The 19,714-nt window shown below is 47.1% G+C and overlaps 1 protein-coding gene across 1 annotated transcript in view; it reads right to left on the reverse strand.

Annotated features, from left to right (window-relative positions):
- The window catches only part of rptor (regulatory associated protein of MTOR, complex 1), a 606,910-nt gene that overhangs the window by 49,424 nt on the left and 537,772 nt on the right, over nt 1-19,714 (reverse strand). The window contains 1 exon segment of the mRNA XM_084318354.1: nt 16,355-16,456. Within this exon segment, the coding sequence (XP_084174480.1) occupies nt 16,355-16,456 (102 nt within the window).

Consider the following 19,714-nt stretch of genomic DNA (forward strand, 5'->3'; position numbering starts at 1 on the left):
TGTTTTAAAAGCTGATTGACTGAACTGGCGGCTGCACACCAATTGAAATTCTCACTCAATGACAGAATTCCTGCATAGTTTTGGGCAGGGCTTTTTTTGTAGAAAGTGAGTTCATTCCTTGCCTTTTGTTGCTCCTCCTGAACTGACACTGTAGTAATATGCAAAATAGAGACAGTTTCCTGGCTCCATGTTGCCACCACTTGTTACAGTATATCTCATCAAAGTACAGGTAAAAGCACATGAGTACTCCCCGACTACCTGCCTCAAACTCAGCTCTCCTCACTGGTTACGGTCAGTAGGTCCCAAAGCTCCAACAGCAGACCAACACAATGTGGAGCAGGACAAACCGTCTGTCTCCTCTCAACAAAGCAGGCCACGGCTGCCCTACTTTCACAACTCCGGCAGACGTCCTCCTCCCCCTCCCTGTCCTTTTGGAGAAGACTGGAAGATGGCTAATCTGGAGCCACCGCAGGAGCAGAAACGAGTAGAGGGAGGGGAGTACCAGAACCAGGCAGTAGTTATGAACGACATCTGCATCAGAACTTAATTAAGGTCTGTTCTGATCCGCGGGGACCGGGAGTCCACGCTAGTCTCCCCCTCCTGAGCAAACACTGATGAGAAGTCCACTGTGTGTGTGTGTGCGTGTGTGTGTGTGTGTGTGTGTGTGTGTGTGTGTGTGTGTGTGTGTGTACACTCATAGAAACGTTCCATCATAGTGACAATAAACACTGCTAAGGCTGAACTCAAGTCTCTCTCTCTCTCTCTTCCTCTGACTTGGTTCTCTCCATTCCTCTATTCCCATATTCTACGTCTTCCCTCAATATCTGCAGCCATATCTCTCTCTCTCTCGTCTCTACCCAAATATCTCCTGCACTCTCTCACCCATATTCTCTCTCTCTCTCTCCTGACACACGTTGCATGTTAATTGAGCAGCAGCAGTAGTAGCAGCAGCAGTAGTAGCAGTAGTATAGCACAAGCCGCTCCTCTATAGTCTGGTTCCTCAGGCAGAGCAGACTGGTAGAGTTAGGGTTCGGGGACTACAGGTATTAGTCCTACGGTTAGGGTTCGTTCGTTACGTTGGCGATAGAATTCTAAATCAACATTCGAATACAAAAAAAAATATATATAATTCGTTCGAAAAACCCTGACGAAGTTCAAAGCCGAAAAACAGGCTTCGGGGACAACTCACTACCATTAACACCACACACAGCCCCTACCAGGCTCCCTAAGTAAACAATGACACTTCCAAATGTTTTAAATTCAATTAATGCATTTTACACCCATGCTGACACAATCCCTTAATTGGGGGGGGGGGTTAAGTCCAGTCCAGCACCGCTGTTGGCAAAAAGTGTTTGAAAAGGAACCATTGTGCCCATAGTGATGGTAATGGTTATTATAATTAGCATTATAATTGCTTGAAAATTGTGAATCCTTTTTTTATTTTTTTTGTCACTGTACAAAACCATTTTTTTTATGAAATCAGAGTAATAAACCTGTGTAATAAAAGTCAGCTAGAAGCACTTTTTATGAGTGGAGGAGCCTAAGCCGCCCCTTCAGACTGACAAGGAGGGGAACTTTGGGATGAGAGCCAAGGATGGAGGGATGGATGGAGTATCGCCGGGTGGAGGAAGTGATGGTGAGGAGGAGGAGTGGTTGGGGGGGGCAGACTGCTTTTTTTGGTGTGTGGCACATTTAGTCTGGGAGAAGAGGACGAGAGAGGGAGGAGAGAGGAGAAAGGGAGGAGAGAGGAGAAAGAAAAGAATGACAGCACTCACCTCCCTGCTTACTCCTGTCAAGATAGATGGAGACCCTTCTGGCCAGACCTGCTGGAGGAGGAGCAGACGGGGGGAGGAGAGGGAGGAGGAAGAGGGTGCAAGGGGAGTAGGCAAGTCAAAAGCACATCAGCCCAAGCACGTAAAACAGTTAGCAAGAAACCCCCCACCCCACTTGCAGACACACACTCTATAATACACACTTACTGTATGTCCACTTAATACGTGTGTATTGTATGCGTGTACACACACACACACACACACACACACACACACACACACACACACACACACACACACACACACACACACACACACACACACACACACACACACACACACACACACACACACACACACACACACACACACACACACACACACACACACACACACACACACACACACACACACACACACACACACACACACACACACACACACACACACACACACACACACACACACGGCTTGCAGTTCCCCAAGCATTGCACCTGCCAAAGCATTGCACCTGCCAAATGAAGCACTGATAGACGGGGATAAAAGACAAAAGGGTGTTTCACTGTGTGTGAGACTGGCTCTGCATTAGATACAGATGCATTGGTTGATGTCTGTTAGGAATCACAGCTCATCTACAGACCTGCACAGAGAACACTCACCTCATCGGGAGTTTTTAACTAAAAGGCGATGGATGCGCCGTCACCTATTAGTAATTCAATGCGTCCGACGCAGCGCGACAGTCCTCTCAGAGGCTCAACAGGCCATTTTCCATGATCAATTATAATGGATTATAGCCGGATCAAGTGATTACAGGAAGTTGCTATAACAAAATTATTATTTCTTATGTTGAGCTTTATGTACACACCGTGTTGTGAATACAATATGTATACAATACGTAAAAAAACTAAACAAAACACTAACCTTCTTACCGTCTTATACTATCAGTCACTCTTCCTACTATACTTTACTAATATATCTTTACTACTATGCACTCAACACTGCAGCACCCACGTTTCAGCACTGTTTGATGCACATTGTTACTCAGCTGAAAGAATTGTACCCTTCCTGCTGACTTGTCGTACAGAATTTGTAAGTCGCTTTGGATAAAAGCGTCAGCTAAATGACTAAATGTATATTAGGATCCATCAACATGACAGATCCAGGTTAATAGACTGTTCTATATCTGTTAACCAGACACCATTAGTCGCCAATAATCTCTGTAGATATACTGAAAACTAGGCTGTGTGTGTGACTCGCAGCAGGAGAGCGTTCTCTGGAGAGGACCAGTGTCCCTGGGTGATGTCGTCATGACAACTCTGGAGTGTGTGTGTGTGTGTAGCTGCTATCATGGTGACGCTAGTTAAGTGTGTCACCTCTCTGCAAGTCCCCCCAGGAAACCGCTGACATGGCTTTGTAATGATGGGGACACATGTGCATGTAGGCACACACACACACATGCACGCACACACGCGCCCAGTGGGTGATCCACACCTCTGCACAGCCAGCCGTCAGTCTGTCATTATGCCAGCCAACTAGGTTCTCATTGCTTCCAATTAGTCTGATTTGTGTCCGATTCTATATGAGGACTTGTCTTCAGTGTTGTCCAAGAGCATAAGAGATGACCTGCCCACCCGCACAAGTCTATATCCAAATACTGTTCACTGTATGAATACCAACAGACAGGTACGACACATTCCCAACTTGAGAAAATATGTTGACTCAAAAACAAAGGTCGGGGGCGAAGTGATGAATGCGATTGCTGTGGTATATTTTCTACTGTAAAGTACAAGTTAACACATGTATTATAGTGTCAATAGTCACAGAAAATCAAACAAGGAATCAAGTACCTGAATGAACAAGTGCTATGAGGGAAAAATAAACGTGGAACAACATGTCCCGTCATCATTACCCCAAATTATGCAACACAGACATAAAGGCTGAATTATACTTGTGCATGGCACATCGTGGTTCCTTTCTCTGACCATCATACCTACTGTAGGAGCCATATATGCAAGTTTCATTATTCTCTATGGTTTATGGTGTTGTATTGTTAGTTGTACTGTCACTTTAGGTGGTGGGCATGTTCACTGGGGTTTGGCGGCAATAGTAGTGTTCATATGGGATTTCATTCACCTTTTCACTTGTGATGATATTTTACGGAAAGAGGGGGTATATTTTCTATTGACCGCAAGCGCACAAGTATTGTAAGAGCGCAAGCAATGCAAGATCGCTACAGTATTAGTTTATGTATGTACGTGTGTTTCATTAAGTGAACGAATAAATAGTTTAAAAGCATATTCTGGACGTGGAACTGAATTATTATAGGATGCGCGTCAGTGTTTATACTCCTCCGTTTAGCCCCTCACAGCCTTTTTTTGACAGCCTACATGTAGCCGCAACACCTATAGTACACACTGTCATGGCTCCTCTCTGACCATCATACCTACAGTACACAGTGTCTTTCTCTGACCATCATACCTACAGTACACTCCTTTCTCTGACCATCATACCTACAGTACACGCTGTCATGGCTCCTTTCTCTGACCATCATACCTACAGTATACTGTCTTTCTCTGACCATCATACCTACAGTACACTCTGTCATGGCTCCTTTCTCTGACCATCATACCTACAGTACACGCTGTCATGGCTCCTTTCTCTGACCATCATACCTACAGTACACGCTGTCATGGCTCCTTTCTCTGACCATCATACCTACAGTACACGCTGTCATGGCTCCTTTCTCTGACCATCATACCTACAGTACACGCTGTCATGGCTCCTTTCTCTGACCATCATACCTACAGTATACTGTCTTCTATGACCATCATACCTACAGTACATGCTGTCGCCCCACATGCAGTTACATTTTCGGCATCAGCAGCACGTAGCGTCCGCTGTGGCCAGCTGCACTAGCTGCACTACCCTTGCCACTTTGAGTATAACGTTTGCTTAAGAGATCCCAAACAGATCAAACAGACAAGTAGAGCTGGGTGATAAATAGAGTCTGGATCTCTGGATCTCAATTAAGATTCTGGCTTCTCACGATCACAAAGACGAGATCATCTAAATGAGTAATCAAGTAATCATGTTTAATAATCGTGATTTCAATATCAATCAGAATAATGGTGATAATGATTTTTCCCATAATGGAGCCGCCCTACAGACAAGTGCTAGAGGCGCAGGACTGGGAACGTGAAGGTGAAGGGGTTGAGAAGACTGAGTGAGACGCGTGTCTTATGTGTGAGGAGGACGTGACAATACAGGAGGGAAGGACGGTATGACGTCTCGCTGGACCCCACCCCCTGAATCACTATATTATTATAATAATATATGATATGACTATATTAGCAAATTTTTATTCTCACACGTTCCATACAAGGTCTTGCCAGACGCACCCAAGCTCCCGGTAGCCACACAAAAAAGTACTTGAATACAAAAACATTGCATATATTTAATATGATTTAATGTCCCGACAGCCGCCGCCCCCCCCTCTGTGCAAATAAAATGTAAGCATTTTTAACTCATTGGACGGCAGTCACGAGTATAGTCGGGTTAACTCGCCGACGCTTGAGCGCCAATCACGAGTATAGTCGGGTTTTAATCGTTATTCCTTTTTTTAGCGATATCCATTCATTTTCATCCATCCAACCTGATGTTATCGTTGGGAATGGGTCTGAGCTCGCAAAAGGGCAAATACCGCCACCTATCGTCTCCCGGATGGTATTGCACATCATTGGATTGGCTGGGACTGTGCATAAAAAAAAAGTCCGGTCCAGGTTTTCCTTCTCGGGCATGCAGTATATTATACCACATTGACTGGGGAGACTCTGAGCAGCGTGGATTATGTGTTTTGGATATATAACGTTGGATCAATAAACGCGATCAATATTTGGAATGGCGATCAGGAATTGGATTAATCTTTTTGCAGGACATCAGATGTGAGGTAAGGACTCTGTTACCAATCTTGGGTTAATCAGATGTTTCTTTCACAGCGATCACAACGTGTCTGTGTGTGTGTGCGCGTGCCGTTGGCGCCGACCAATGCACGGATAAGCGATTTTTCAGCTCGCTTCTGTATCGTGCATGAGGACACATACTATCGATAATCTAGCGTTTATTTGAAAACGATTCATAAATCAGCCGAAAAATTACAACATGTTTTGTGTATTCCACTAAAGCAGGGCTGTACGTTAACTTTTTTTGCACATAGCACTGGTGCTACAGAGGTTGATCGTTTTGTAGCACAGGCCAAAATCTTGTAGCACAAGTATAAAATGTGTTATATTTGTAACAGTCACAAATGTGCCTATTGTATTTGTGTTATTTAGTTGCAGTGCCATGTTTGGCTGTCATTTTATGCTGACAAGTTGACGTCACACAGCCAGACACGTTACGTGTAAGGAATTATGGGATTTGGTGTTGGGTGTATGGACTCTACTAGGGGTGGGAATCACCAGTTTCATCACGATACGATACGATATAGATTCTTTGGACAACAATACGATATTTGCTGATATATGCCACGATATGATACGATGCAGGTGCCTGCAATCGATATGAGACGATATCATAACATAAGCCCATTTAACACAATCAGTAACATTAGATTAACTCAAAAAAGGCAACGGAAATATCATTTGACATTTTTATTTTTGACCTCTTCCAGACTTTTAAAGGAAAAACAATCTATTGTTTTTAATACACATAGACCTCCTGTTCACTGTAAAGTGCCACGTTTTGATATATTGAGCTTTAAACTTTAAGTTAAATGTTTTGGAACTCACAACACGCAACCGTTTTATGTTGCATGATCATGAATACATTTATTTTGTATTGTATTTTTTATGTTTAAATATCAACATTATCTGTCCACCCTCAGTACATTTACTATCAATATAATATACTCGTCTGACTTCATGTGATCTTTCCAAACGCACACACACACACACACACACACACACACAGAGAAGGGAGAACGTCTGCCCCCGCCTCCTCACTCTGCCCGTCTGCTGTTCTCTCTATATGGCTATGAACAGCTTGTTGTAAGCTCATGCTAACGTAACGTTCATTTCGGACTTTATGACGCGAGGATTGCAAAGCATGTTATATGCATTTGACCCGTTGCCGAATAAAACAGCAGGGATTTGTTTTGGGTCGCGACAACAATATCCACTAGCTCTGTTTCAATGTCCGCGTTCCAAACGCTGCTGAGACGAGCTGCTGCTGCTGAGACGAGTCCTGCTGTGTTGTGATCTGAGCCGAGCGGATATGAGTCACTGCTCGCAACTCGCGGGGATATTGTTCGCTGGGTGTAACTGAGGGGTACAATTCCCTGACTGTATTAATCAAGTATGGTATCATTAAACCACTACCGTCTTATGTACATTATACTGGCCATACCGTACACGAGTATATGATGAGAACACTTCCCCACAATGAATCGGTTCTACACAAAGTTGTCTTTAAGTATTTATTAGCAGCAAGAATACATAATATACTTTACTTGAATGCGCTTATAAGGCAAAGGAATGTGCGTAGGCAAATCAATAACGAATGTCCATTCTCATATTACGCATGAGATAAGAATACAACCTGAATACTAGGAATTATATCTAGGGGATACTGGTAGGGGGGTTCCTACCGGTTGTAAGCCAGCAGGGGGAGCAAATGCTCTAATGCAAAGTCTGGTTCCACGGGGACTCAATAAGCTGCTGCTCGAGGAGGCGGTATTACTCCCTGGATCAGCGGACGAAAGGCAGCCGCTGTAATCCCAGTATGCGTGCAGCACAGGTGGAAGCCGGTCAGCCTCTCCAATAGAGACGGGCTCGAATGATGTTCCTCACGGTAGATCCCACAGCAGTGGGTGTAGACGATTCGTATCCGCTCCAACAGCCCGGTCCAAAGCAATAATAATAATCCAGTCGGAAAGGGGCTCTGCATTCACCGGTGTAGATCCTCCGGTGCGCGGCACTTCACATTAACTAAGTTGAACTTGACGTTATTCAACCAAGCTCTGATACTTTCCTATCCTATTCGCACACGGCTATAAGTGCTCTATTTAGACGCACAGTTGCTCACTTCACTTGGTCTTTGACTCGTGATGAAGGCTTACTAGTAAGGAGCGAACGATACGTTGAACAAACGTATTAGGATAAGCAAGACTCTATCTTTGGGGCAATACGGGCCCACTTCACAGCACGTTGTATCATAGTGTGAGGCTTCAACTTGTTACTAAGACTCGAACTGAACTGAACTGAACTACTTCTGTATTCACCTGCGCCATATTTATATGTACGGGGAATAATCTAGTGCCAGCCTCATTTCTGTCTCGTAGTCCTGGGCAGAGCCGGGCATGTACAGACATGTCTTGACGGTGGCTTTGAACTCGACTCTAGGGGCAAGACACTGGCGCTGGTGGCACGCCATCCAATAAGAGAACGAAATATTATGGTCTGTACCAGGCTAAAGGGATATTCCGTGTATATGTACCAAGAATACACAAGGGATATCAAACGATATACAAATATTATGCAATATATATCAATCAATAAATACATATATTCGGTTTAATCTGACCCTTTGTAACAGCCGCCTCCTAATTAGTCCCACCTAATTAGCTAAACAGAGACAGATTAACCGCACTGTCCACTACTCAATGTCCGTTGTGAGGGTAGGCAGTTCACAAAGTCAGGGGTCATGGTCGTCATTAAGCGAGTCGGGGAGCCTTGGCGACTCTATCAGCCTCGCCACGGGTCGGTTGTATGTCCGCCCTTGGCCGAGCACTTCTGCCACTCTGACCTTTCCGTCGGCACCAGTGGTCACTTTGCTTACGCGGCCGGCCGGCCACGCAGCTCGGGGTAGTGACTGGTCTATGGTCATGACGACTGGACGGGATGAAGGGGGGCTTAGGAGGAAGCGGGCCTGAGACTGCTTTGATCTGTGCTTGGCTGTGCCTCCTCCTCCTCCGTCTGTTTCTCTTGTTTGCTCTGTACCCCGTCTGAGGAGGGGCCGGTCCCGGCCGCCCCGTCAAGGAGTCGCTTGGGGTGCTGGGTTCGAGGTCAGCTACGTCTGAAGCGCAGCTGAGGGGGGTGGAGTTCCGAACTCCCTCTGGTGCCCACGGTTCTCTCACGGGCCTCTCGCTTAATGTCAATAGCCTCTCCTGTACGAGGGAGTGGCCGGTGTCGCTCGCCTTTGTGTGTAGGCAGCGTGTAGACGTGGGTTGACTGTCAAGTCCGTAGAGGGGGCCCTGGAGCGTCCATCCCAGTCGGGTCTGAACCGCGACTGGGCATCCTTTGGGTCCGATGTGGGCCGCCTCAATTGGGAGAATGAGGTCCGCGTGGTCGGAGCCGATGAGCAGGGTCGGTGTGGCGCCGTCGATAAGCGGTATAGGTAGTTGACGTAGGTGCACATACTTAGCCATCAGCTGTGGGATGGGGTAGGTGTACTGAGACAGGCCTATGTCGTGGCTGGTGAAGACGTTGGTTATACTATACTGCTTCTCGGGCTGGTCCACCGCTGCCATCGTGAAGGAGACCTTTTCACCTTTTATGGTCTTCTGGTCCCTTCTGATGGTGCGTATGGTCATGGTATCTTTGACACCCCGCAGGCCCAACTGGGCTGCTGCGGAAGCGAGGAGGAGAGTCTTTTCAGACCCATCGTCCAGGACGGCGTAAGTGTCCAGGACCTTGTCCTCGTAGCTCAGGAGCACTCTGACCACTTTGAGGAGCACTCGGGGGGTCCCGCTCTGCTTGGGGTCTATGTGGAGCACTCCTGTTGGTCGGTTGCCTCGTCGGGCTATTCTTATCATGTTATCCTCGCACAAGAATCGGCGGTGACCGGCTTGTGGGGGGTCAGACGCAATCCACTGCTCCATTTTGGCGATGGTCAGTTCCGGTAATACGTCACACTGGTCCTGGTCCAGCCAGTGTCCTCCGCGGCAGTACGTACAGTCGATCTTCCATACCTCCTTTGCCGGGGGGTTGTCACCTGTCTGTGGTGACACAGAATCTATATGGTCCGAGTCGCACCGTGACTCCCAGTGTCTGCTGTAGCAGTCGGGACACCAGGGAGCGGTCTGGTGGAACTTTGGTGCTGGTGCCACCGCCTCGGCATGGTACATTACCGCGACGGGCCCACTCTGTTGTCCTGGCTGACGCCTGTTGATGTCATGCAGGACCTCCAAGTGGGTGCCACCGCACCTGCTGCACTTCTTCTTCAAGCGGCACTCAGCTGCTAGGTGGCTGCACGCGCAGCGGCGGTGGTCCTTGATCCACTGACTCACTTCGTCCGTGGTCAGCTTCCCGAAAGTGTCGCATTGGTACAGCCGATGTTCTCCCTCACAGTACTGGCACTCAATCTTCCACTGGTCCTCTTTCGTCGAGGGGGTGTTGTGGTTCTTGTGCTGCGGTACTGATTCGGCTTGGTGCATAACGGTCACCAACCGGCGGTTATCTGTTGATCCCCGAGGTCCGAGTCTTGGGCTTGGTCCACTCCATACGAACGTGTCGAGTCGTAGGCTACTGACCTCCCTGGCGAGGAACTCAGATAGGTCTAGGAGGGATGCCTCTGGACCGTTGGGGTCGCGGTAGTCTCTCTGCCGCCGAAAGCGCTCTTGTCGGGCGGGAGGGAGCTTCTCTAGTATCCTCTCTACATTAGAGTTAGCGTACAGTTCATAGATCCCTTTTTCCTTTTGGGACCCCAGCATCCCTACCAGGGACTGTACCTTGATAGAGAGGTCATCTAATGCTCTGTTGTCTCTGGCTGGGGGGAGACGGTCAATGTCTCTTATCTCCTGTATCACGTAGTCCCATATGCGTCCATAACGTTGGTCGAGGGCTACTAGAGCCGCGGTGTATGGGGTAGTAGAGCTGGAATATGCCAGCGCTATATTGTGCGCTCTGGGCACCTTCAGGTGCTTGAGTAGGATAGCATACTTGTACGGTTCATCTGGTACGTCGGACAGCATAGTCTCTAAGCACATTCGTAGCTCTGTGTACTGTGCTCTGTTCTCGTGTGTGAAGTCCGGGAACGTCGGTGTGCCAAGGTACGATGCCATGGATGACTGGCACATCGGTGAGCGTTGGGGGAGAGGCCTCCTAGGCGAGTCTCCCCGTGCGTGTCGTCTTGGGCTGGTACTTGGTGGGTACCGAAGGTCGGGTACCCAGGTGCTGTTCCTCGGTGCTGGTGGTGCGTCAAACTCACCCGTGAGTTGAGTCGGGGGTTTGTAGCGTAGTGCCTCGGGGCTGACTTCTGGGCTGTACTGGGCCTTCTGGTCCAGAGTACGTTGCTGCTGGTCGGCTTGACATTCCTCCTCTTCCTCTTCCTCTTCCTCTGCTAGGACCTGGAGTCTTCTGTTCAGTCTCTCGGCGTGGTCCGGTTCTTCCCGGTTGCTGGGTCTCGTATGGACCGGCCGGGGAGGGGGTTCGGAGACGTGGACAGGATCCTCCTGTTGGCGGGGTCCCGGGTCGCTTGGTCGGGTAGGGGAATGTGTCCTAGACCCTTGTCGTGACGATCTCCGGGAGCTCCGTGCGGAGTGAGGGGGTGTCGCCATGGTAATCAATTTGTCCATCAGCTGCGCCTGCAGCCGGTCGCGCTCTGTCTCGCGCTGGGCATGGCCGGCGTCGCGCGCTTCTTCGCGCTGGGCATTGGCGGCGTCGCGCTGCGCATTGGCTGCGGCGTGCTGCGCATCGGCGCGGCTTCTCTCAATGTTCTCTTCTGTCTGGAGGCGTCTGGTCTCCAGTCTTATGCGGTCGTCTTCACTCCTTTGTTGCGCCTGGAAGCGCTCTCGCTCGGCTGCAAAATGTTCGCGCTCGCGCGTCTGTTGCGCTTGAAGTCGATCGCGTTCGGTGGAGACTGCCAGGGTGGCGATGAGTGCCTGCGCCAGCATCTTGTCCGCCTCGCTGGGGGAAGACGCCGGTCGAGGCGATCGGCTCCCGGCAGTACTCGTTGGAGATCCGTTCTCCTGTCGCGTACCGAGGAGATCCATCTCCTGGGTGCGCGTCTCTTCTTGTGGTGGGTCGGGGGGTAAAGTCATGTCATGTCCCTCCTGGTCCCCCCCGTGAGCTTGGTCAGTTACGTTAGAACCCACTAGGGTCTCTACTGGCGGGGTAGCCTGGTCGGTAGGGTTGGACATAATTTTACTATCCGCTTTAGTTACTTTATCCGTATTTAACTTCCTTTTAAAGCTAGGTATTGGACTGACAGTGTATGCCTCTAGATAGGGAGGTGGCTGCCGTCTGCGCTGCGGGCGTTCTAGCTCGGGAGAACCGTTTGTGGAGTGTTCATCATCGGCCATGTTAATATTAATATTATATTAATATTACGCTAATTCTTATCCGGGGCTCGAAGGACCAATTGTAACTGAGGGGTACAATTCCCTGACTGTATTAATCAAGTATGGTATCATTAAACCACTACCGTCTTATGTACATTATACTGGCCATACCGTACACGAGTATATGATGAGAACACTTCCCCACAATGAATCGGTTCTACACAAAGTTGTCTTTAAGTATTTATTAGCAGCAAGAATACATAATATACTTTACTTGAATGCGCTTATAAGGCAAAGGAATGTGCGTAGGCAAATCAATAACGAATGTCCATTCTCATATTACGCATGAGATAAGAATACAACCTGAATACTAGGAATTATATCTAGGGGATACTGGTAGGGGGGTTCCTACCGGTTGTAAGCCAGCAGGGGGAGCAAATGCTCTAATGCAAAGTCTGGTTCCACGGGGACTCAATAAGCTCCTGCTCGGGGAGGCGGTATTACTCCCTGGATCAGCGGACGAAAGGCAGCCGCTGTAATCCCAGTATGCGTGCAGCACAGGTGGAAGCCGGTCAGCCTCTCCAATAGAGACGGGCTCGAATGATGTTCCTCACGGTAGATCCCACAGCAGTGGGTGTAGACGATTCGTATCCGCTCCAACAGCCCGGTCCAAAGCAATAATAATAATCCAGTCGGAAAGGGGCTCTGCATTCACCGGTGTAGATCCTCCGGTGCGCGGCACTTCACATTAACTAAGTTGAACTTGACGTTATTCAACCAAGCTCTGATACTTTCCTATCCTATTTGCATGCGGCTATAAGTGCTCTATTTAGACGCACAGTTGCTCACTTCACTTGGTATTTGACTCGTGATGAAGGCTTACTAGTAAGGAGCGAACGATACGTTGAACAAACGTATTAGGATAAGCAAGACTATCTTTGGGGCAATACGGGCCCACTTCACAGCACGTTGTATCGTAGTGTGAGGCTTCAACTTGTTACTAAGACTCGAACTGAACTGAACTGAACTACTTCTGTATTCACCTGCGCCATATTTATATGTACGGGGAATAATCTAGTGCCAGCCTCATTTCTGTCTCGTAGTCCTGGGCAGAGCCGGGCATGTACAGACATGTCTTGACGGTGGCTTTGAACTCGACTCTAGGGGCAAGACACTGGCGCTGGTGGCACGCCATCCAATAAGAGAACGAAATATTATGGTCTGTACCAGGCTAAAGGGATATTCCGTGTATATGTACAAAGAATACACAAGGGATATCAAACGATATACAAATATTATGCAATATATATCAATCAATAAATACATATATTCGGTTTAATCTGACCCTTTGTAACACTGGGGATTATGGGATTTGGTGTTTGATATATGGAGTCTTACGCAGAAGGGACATTGTATTTAATCGCACAAGACTACAAGTACCAAGTGGATAGCGGGCCATCGCACCAGTGCTATTGAAGTCAATCCTTTCATCGCACAGACTGACGTCAGTGTCGCACGTGCAACATATATATCGCACTGTACACCCCTGCACTAAAGGGCTATTACCGCGTCTTTCTCTGGAATTACTAGAAATCACCAAAACTATACTCGTATTCAAAACGGTATCAAACGGAAATGTACCGATGAAAAAACAATCCGTTTTGTACATGTTGACTGCAAGCAACTCATTGATAAGCGACGGGTGTATTAGACCCATAGCCATAATTTAAGATATATTTTAAGCACTCGCAAATCTCCCACTCCTCCCATTGATTAAAGCGATGGTGCTCTACCGCCCTCTGGCGCACTTAACACATTGGCGGCCACTGGGATGAGTCTAATATCACTAGAGACGACCAGCATATGTAAACAGACTTGGGGCTGTTTGTAGAGCTACATCTATACTTTATAGTATTGCTATCTGTCCATTCTCATTGTCAATTGAGTCCATAAACCGTCCCTTCAAAATGGCTTAAAGAAAAAAATAATTCATCAATACGTTCTCATTTTATAGCGCCGTGAATATAAGCGTTATACGGCATTTGGTCTAGTATATTTCCTGGAGGGCTAGATAAAGGGCTAATAGCTACTAACGTTATATCCAATGACATTTCCGTTATACATAAGCTACAGTTAAAACTCAAACTGCATATGATCGGCACGATCCTCAAGCATGTATGCATGAAAGGGGGGGGACGACGACGACGTCGTTTCTTATTATTGATTACCAATAACTGTGTTCGTCTAAGTAGCCACATACGCTAATCGCCTGGTTGAGTATCATAACAAGGCCATGTAATTTACGTGAAAAAGATCTTACAGTACCAAGAGCCGGTTGGATCCCCCGAGCATTTCCCCGGTATCGATCGCCATCTGGTAGATCGATATGTCCATTGGCTGATGATAAATCCCCTTATTGCATAGTGAAATCCACAATCCAAAACGTATTCCGTGCAACAGACAATAGCTATCGCTTCAGGTGAATAGAAAACTACATTAGAAAAAAAAAAAAAAAAGAAAGACAACTTCGGCCACAGGGAACACTGCATTATCGCGATAGCGCCCCTAAGAGTATCTGGCCGGTAATGCACTTTCTCGAATTCAAAGAGTAGGGTACATCTGCAGTGCAGCTCGGCGACCTTGAATAGGTTATTAAAATGGAATAAAAGCCAAAACAACTTGCCACGGATATATCCGTCCTTCGGTCCATTAAGCATGGATTCGAAACACGTATATATCCGTGGTCGGGCGCCATTGTGTTAAGCGGTGGCGTCCAATGAGTTAATACCTTTTAGGGCCTTTAATTGAGAATCATGAATTTAAGACATAACCCCTTAAGCCTGAGCGGTCCGGTACAAGATACATTTCCAGTCCGTATTAATTAATGTTGCGTTTCTTTTTCAAATGTAGAGTAAAGACCCTAACCCTATCAACATTTTATATTTTCAGCACTACGTTTGTTTACCAATGATTTTAAGTGTTATTAGCGATATATGAGTTATAAATATCTCGGCACATTCCGGCCGAAACCGGATGAATTAGACGGAAATAAAGGAAGCCGTCGTAAAAAAATGTTGTAGTCCTAAGAGAGAAGAGACCCAGGGCTTTCGATGGACATCAAAACTTCATAAAACTACACTACCCAGCTCACACCAGCCTCTGTCAAAGCTGCAGATACCCTGCTTTAAAAGATGAATTCATCCAGCATCCTTCATGTTCCGGGATGGGTTGGGTAAACCTGCCAGGGTGGAGGCGGGACAATGACCCCGAGCTAAGATTCTCTTAATTGGTTACCGTGGGAGTAGATCCAATCTGGTACATTTGAATTTGAGCAACGCTTTCCGTTTTTGGCATCGGTGTGATCTGCTCGTGATCTGCTGCTGTAATCAAGATGGAATATAAATTCAAGTATCAAGCGAGGTTGACACGGTTTAAAAATAAAGGTCCGGGACACTCTTCTATGGGCTGCAGCCCACACACAGCTTTCTGCAGGCCATGTGGGCTGTGGCCCAGTTCTGTCCATGGTTTTAAGAATTTCACTATGAAATAGCCATCTTCTGGGGAAGAAAACCCCCATTAAGAAGCACGTCCAAGATAACTAAAATAAACATCCCACGTGAATCGAGGCTAGCTCAATTAGGGGATACATTGATATCGCCGGTGCAGGGTAACAAAATAAGACTCAAAAGAATAGCTAATAAATGCATAGCCCTTAAATGGAAGGACGAGCACCCACCACCGCCCCCTCTCTGGCTCAGAGACAGCTCACTTTTTGCATTACCGCTGAGAAAATCATGTATAATTAGATGCCCAGACAAGACGTGGTTGCAGTTCAGGCTAATCACTTCTTTTCCAGGGCTGTTGTCACTTCTATTTCTAAGTTTATTAATGTTATGGGAACATTTCAATAAATACATTGTTAAAAAAAGAAAGAAGAAAAAAGCTGTTCTGTATGTTCCACCCCCCCCCCCCTCTTCCCTACCACGCCGTTGACTTTCTGAGCACTCTATTCTGGTTTTCTGAAGGTTGACAGAGTTTTGGATGAGTGACAGTGGTACCAGTATGGTGTTGGAAGACAGACAGTAGAAGTAAACAGAGCTGGGTGGAGGTGTTGGAAGACAGACAGTAGAAGTAAACAAAGATGGGTGGAGGTGTTGACACACACAGGCGTAATGAGGAGGGAATACAGTAGGGTAGTGGAGAGTTACTACTGTTGGGTTTGGGTGGGGAGAGAGAGAGAGAGAGAGAGAGAGAGAGAGTAAATAAGAGCGTTGGTCTTTACTGTGTGCGCTGGAGGAGGGCTGACCTCGGGTGGTGGGCAGCATGTCGGACAGGCCCTGCCACGCCGTCACCATCTCTGGGTTCCTCTGGTCGGCAAAGTTCTTCCAGATACGCAGAGCTCCATCATCTGCACAGACAGACATACAAACAAACAGACGGAGAGACAGACAGAGAGAGGGAGAGGGAGCGAGAGAGACAGAGAGAGGGAGTGTGAGGAAAGATTATTTACACATCCTTACATGAACATATTCTGTACACTGTGTTCCCAGTCACTCTATAAGCCGTAAAAATGTACTCCTGTCTCTGCTCACACTATAATGTAAACAGCCTATGAATTGTACCTTATGGACTAATATAAACATAGTTGACACAGTACAGTATATGCATCAATGAAAAATTACATTTCAGAATGTTGAATATGTATCAAGTAATATGACTATCTTTGTCTGTGAGAGATGTACACTGTCTTCTCTCTTTTCTTCTCCTCTCTTCTTTTCTCTCCTCTTCTACCCTCTTCCATCCTCCGCTCTCTATCCTCTGCTCTTTACCCTCTTCCCTTCTCCTTTCTTCATCACTCTCCTTACTAATAATAATAATAATAATAATTCATTACATTTATAGCGCTTTTCCAGACACTCAAAGCTAATGAAAGAGCATTTTTATTTCACTAACTGTATGGATTATTAAACCTTATTGAACTTTAGGAATTGTCTTCTAAGCATTCATTTCAATATTAGTATTCCGATTTTTGTTTTTACAGGAAGAACACAGTACCGAAAAAAGTTACAGCTGGGTATCGATACCGAATTCCAGGAACTGGTACTGGTTCAAATGTGAACGGTACCCAACCCTAATTGCCTGTGGTTCGAGTCCACAGATGAATGGCCGGCGGGGCCATTGCCACGACAACGTTTGTCTCTTTGTGAATGAATGAGTAGTTGTGACGTAAGACCTATAGGCAGTTTGACCTGACACCAAACCAAAAATAGAATTTAATAAATACACCATTGTGTCCGGAGACATTTTTATCTCCGGACACAATTTTAGATCAATACAGTATGTGACGTGCATGCAATACTAACTCTCAGTAATTAGGTCATAGCCATCATAATCTAAAATGGGCAATACAACTAGTAAACCCGACCCCAAAACTAAGATCATGACAATTAAAAATAAATCTGAAAAGGATTTGCCTAGGAAGGGACGACAGGCAATCAAGAAATCTCTCAAAAGTAATCCACATTTGAATACAGTGGTCACACAGCCTGATCAAATGGGATTGGATGCTACAGAAATTAGGCTTATATTACGTCGAACCATACCAGTCAGATCTAGCAGAGTGGACTGACAACAGATACCCAGTAGCCTACAGGGTAGCTTTGATAAAGACAAAATGTCATTAGTTAAGAGTTATCTAAATGCAACGGCTGTTCCAAACCCCAAGTGGGTTATTCAATACATGCTGAATGTGTACAATGCGTGGGAATTAATGTGAGATCAATATGCCGCAAATGCAGTGAAAACGATAAAAAAGAAGGCCAAGAGTAGCAAGTCCAAATCATTGACCATGGTGTCATCTTTCTCTCCCATTACAGAAGCAGAGACCCTGACACTGGTAACGTCAAACCGTCCGACTACTTGCCAGCTGGACCAGCTACCCTCCCCACTCCTCCAGACCATAGCACCAGACATCCTCCCATTCCTAACTGCAACCATCAACTCCTCACTCAACTCGGGGGTGGTCCCCACCTCCCTAAAACAAGCCAGAGTCACGCCGCTCATAAAAAAACCAACCCTGAACCCTACTGTCATAGGCAACTACCGTCCTGTCTCTCTTCTCTCCTTCCTTTCTAAAACACTTGAACGTGCTGTATCCAACCAACTTACTACTTATCTCTTACAGAATGACCTCCTAGACCCTAATCAGTCAGGCTTCAGGACTGGTCACTCCACAGAGACAGCCCTCATTGCGGTCACAGAGGCACTTCACTTAGCAAAAGCGAAAGGCCTCTCCTCTGTCCTGATTCTCCTAGATCTATCTGCAGCCTTCGACACAGTCAACCACCAGATCCTCCTTGCGGCCCTCGCAGGAATGGGAGTGGCTGGCTCTGCGCTGACATGGCTGTCATCATACCTCAATGACCGCTCCTACCAAGTGTCATGGAGAGGGACCCTGTCGGCCACCCGCCCCCTGCGGACGGGTGTCCCCCAGGGCTCGGTTTTAGGACCCCTTCTCTTCTCCCTCTACACTAAATCACTGGGTAACATTATCACGTCTCATGGCTTCTCCTACCATTGTTATGCCGACGATACTCAACTCTTCCTCTCCTTCCCTCCCTCAGATATCCACGTCTCTGTGCGGATCTCGGCCTGTCTGTCCGACATCTCAGCCTGGATGACGTCCAACCACCTCAAACTGAACCTAAGCAAAACAGAATTGCTCCACCTGCCGGCCAAATCCTCCCCCCTAACCGACCTTTCAATCACAGTCGAGAATGCAGCTGTGACTGCGTCCCCGACCGCCAAGAACCTTGGTGTTGTCCTCGACGACCAGTTGAACTTCTCTGCTCACATCGCAGCGACGACCAGAACCTGCCGATTCCTCCTGAGCAACGTCAGAAGGATACGCCCCTTCCTGACAAAAGAAGCCACCCAACTCCTCGTCCAATCAACAGTCATCTCCCGCCTCGACTACTGCAATGCACTGCTCGCTGGCCTCCCGGCCACTGCCACTAAGCCTCTTCAACTCATTCAGAACGCAGCGGCCCGCCTGATCTCAAACCTACCGAAGTCGGCCCATGTCACCCCACTTCTTAGGGACCTGCACTGGCTCCCCATTGCTGCACGAATCCGCTTCAAGGCCCTCGACCTAGCATACCGTGCGGCAAAGGGAACCGCTCCCGCCTACCTCCGGTCAATGGTCTCTAACTACACACCCTCAAGACCCCTACGCTCTGCATCTTCTGGCCGCCTCAGACCTACTCCTATCCAAGCTCCGGGAGGGTCATCAAAGAGAAGTCGCCTATTCTCAGTCCTTGCCCCACAATGGTGGAATGAACTACCCACCCCAGTTAGGACAGCCGAATCACGTCCAATCTTTCGCCGTCGACTAAAGACGCACTTCTTCAACCATTATCTGAATTAAAAAAATTAAAAAAAAAAAAAAAAAAAAAAAAAAAAATCTAACCCTAACTAACCGTACTGTCATGCACTTGTCCTAATAAACTAACCTACACTGTAGCACTCAACACTTTGATGAACATTGTTGCTCAGCTGATAGAGTTGTGCCCTTCCTGATGGCTTGTCGTACAGAACTTGTAAGTCGCTTTGGATAAAAGCGTCAGCTAAATGACTAAATGTAAATGTAAATGTACAACAACTCACG

This window comes from Notolepis coatsorum (assembly GCF_963971535.1).
Source record: "Notolepis coatsorum genome assembly, chromosome: 7".
Taxonomy (NCBI): Eukaryota; Metazoa; Chordata; class Actinopteri; order Aulopiformes; family Paralepididae; genus Notolepis; species Notolepis coatsorum.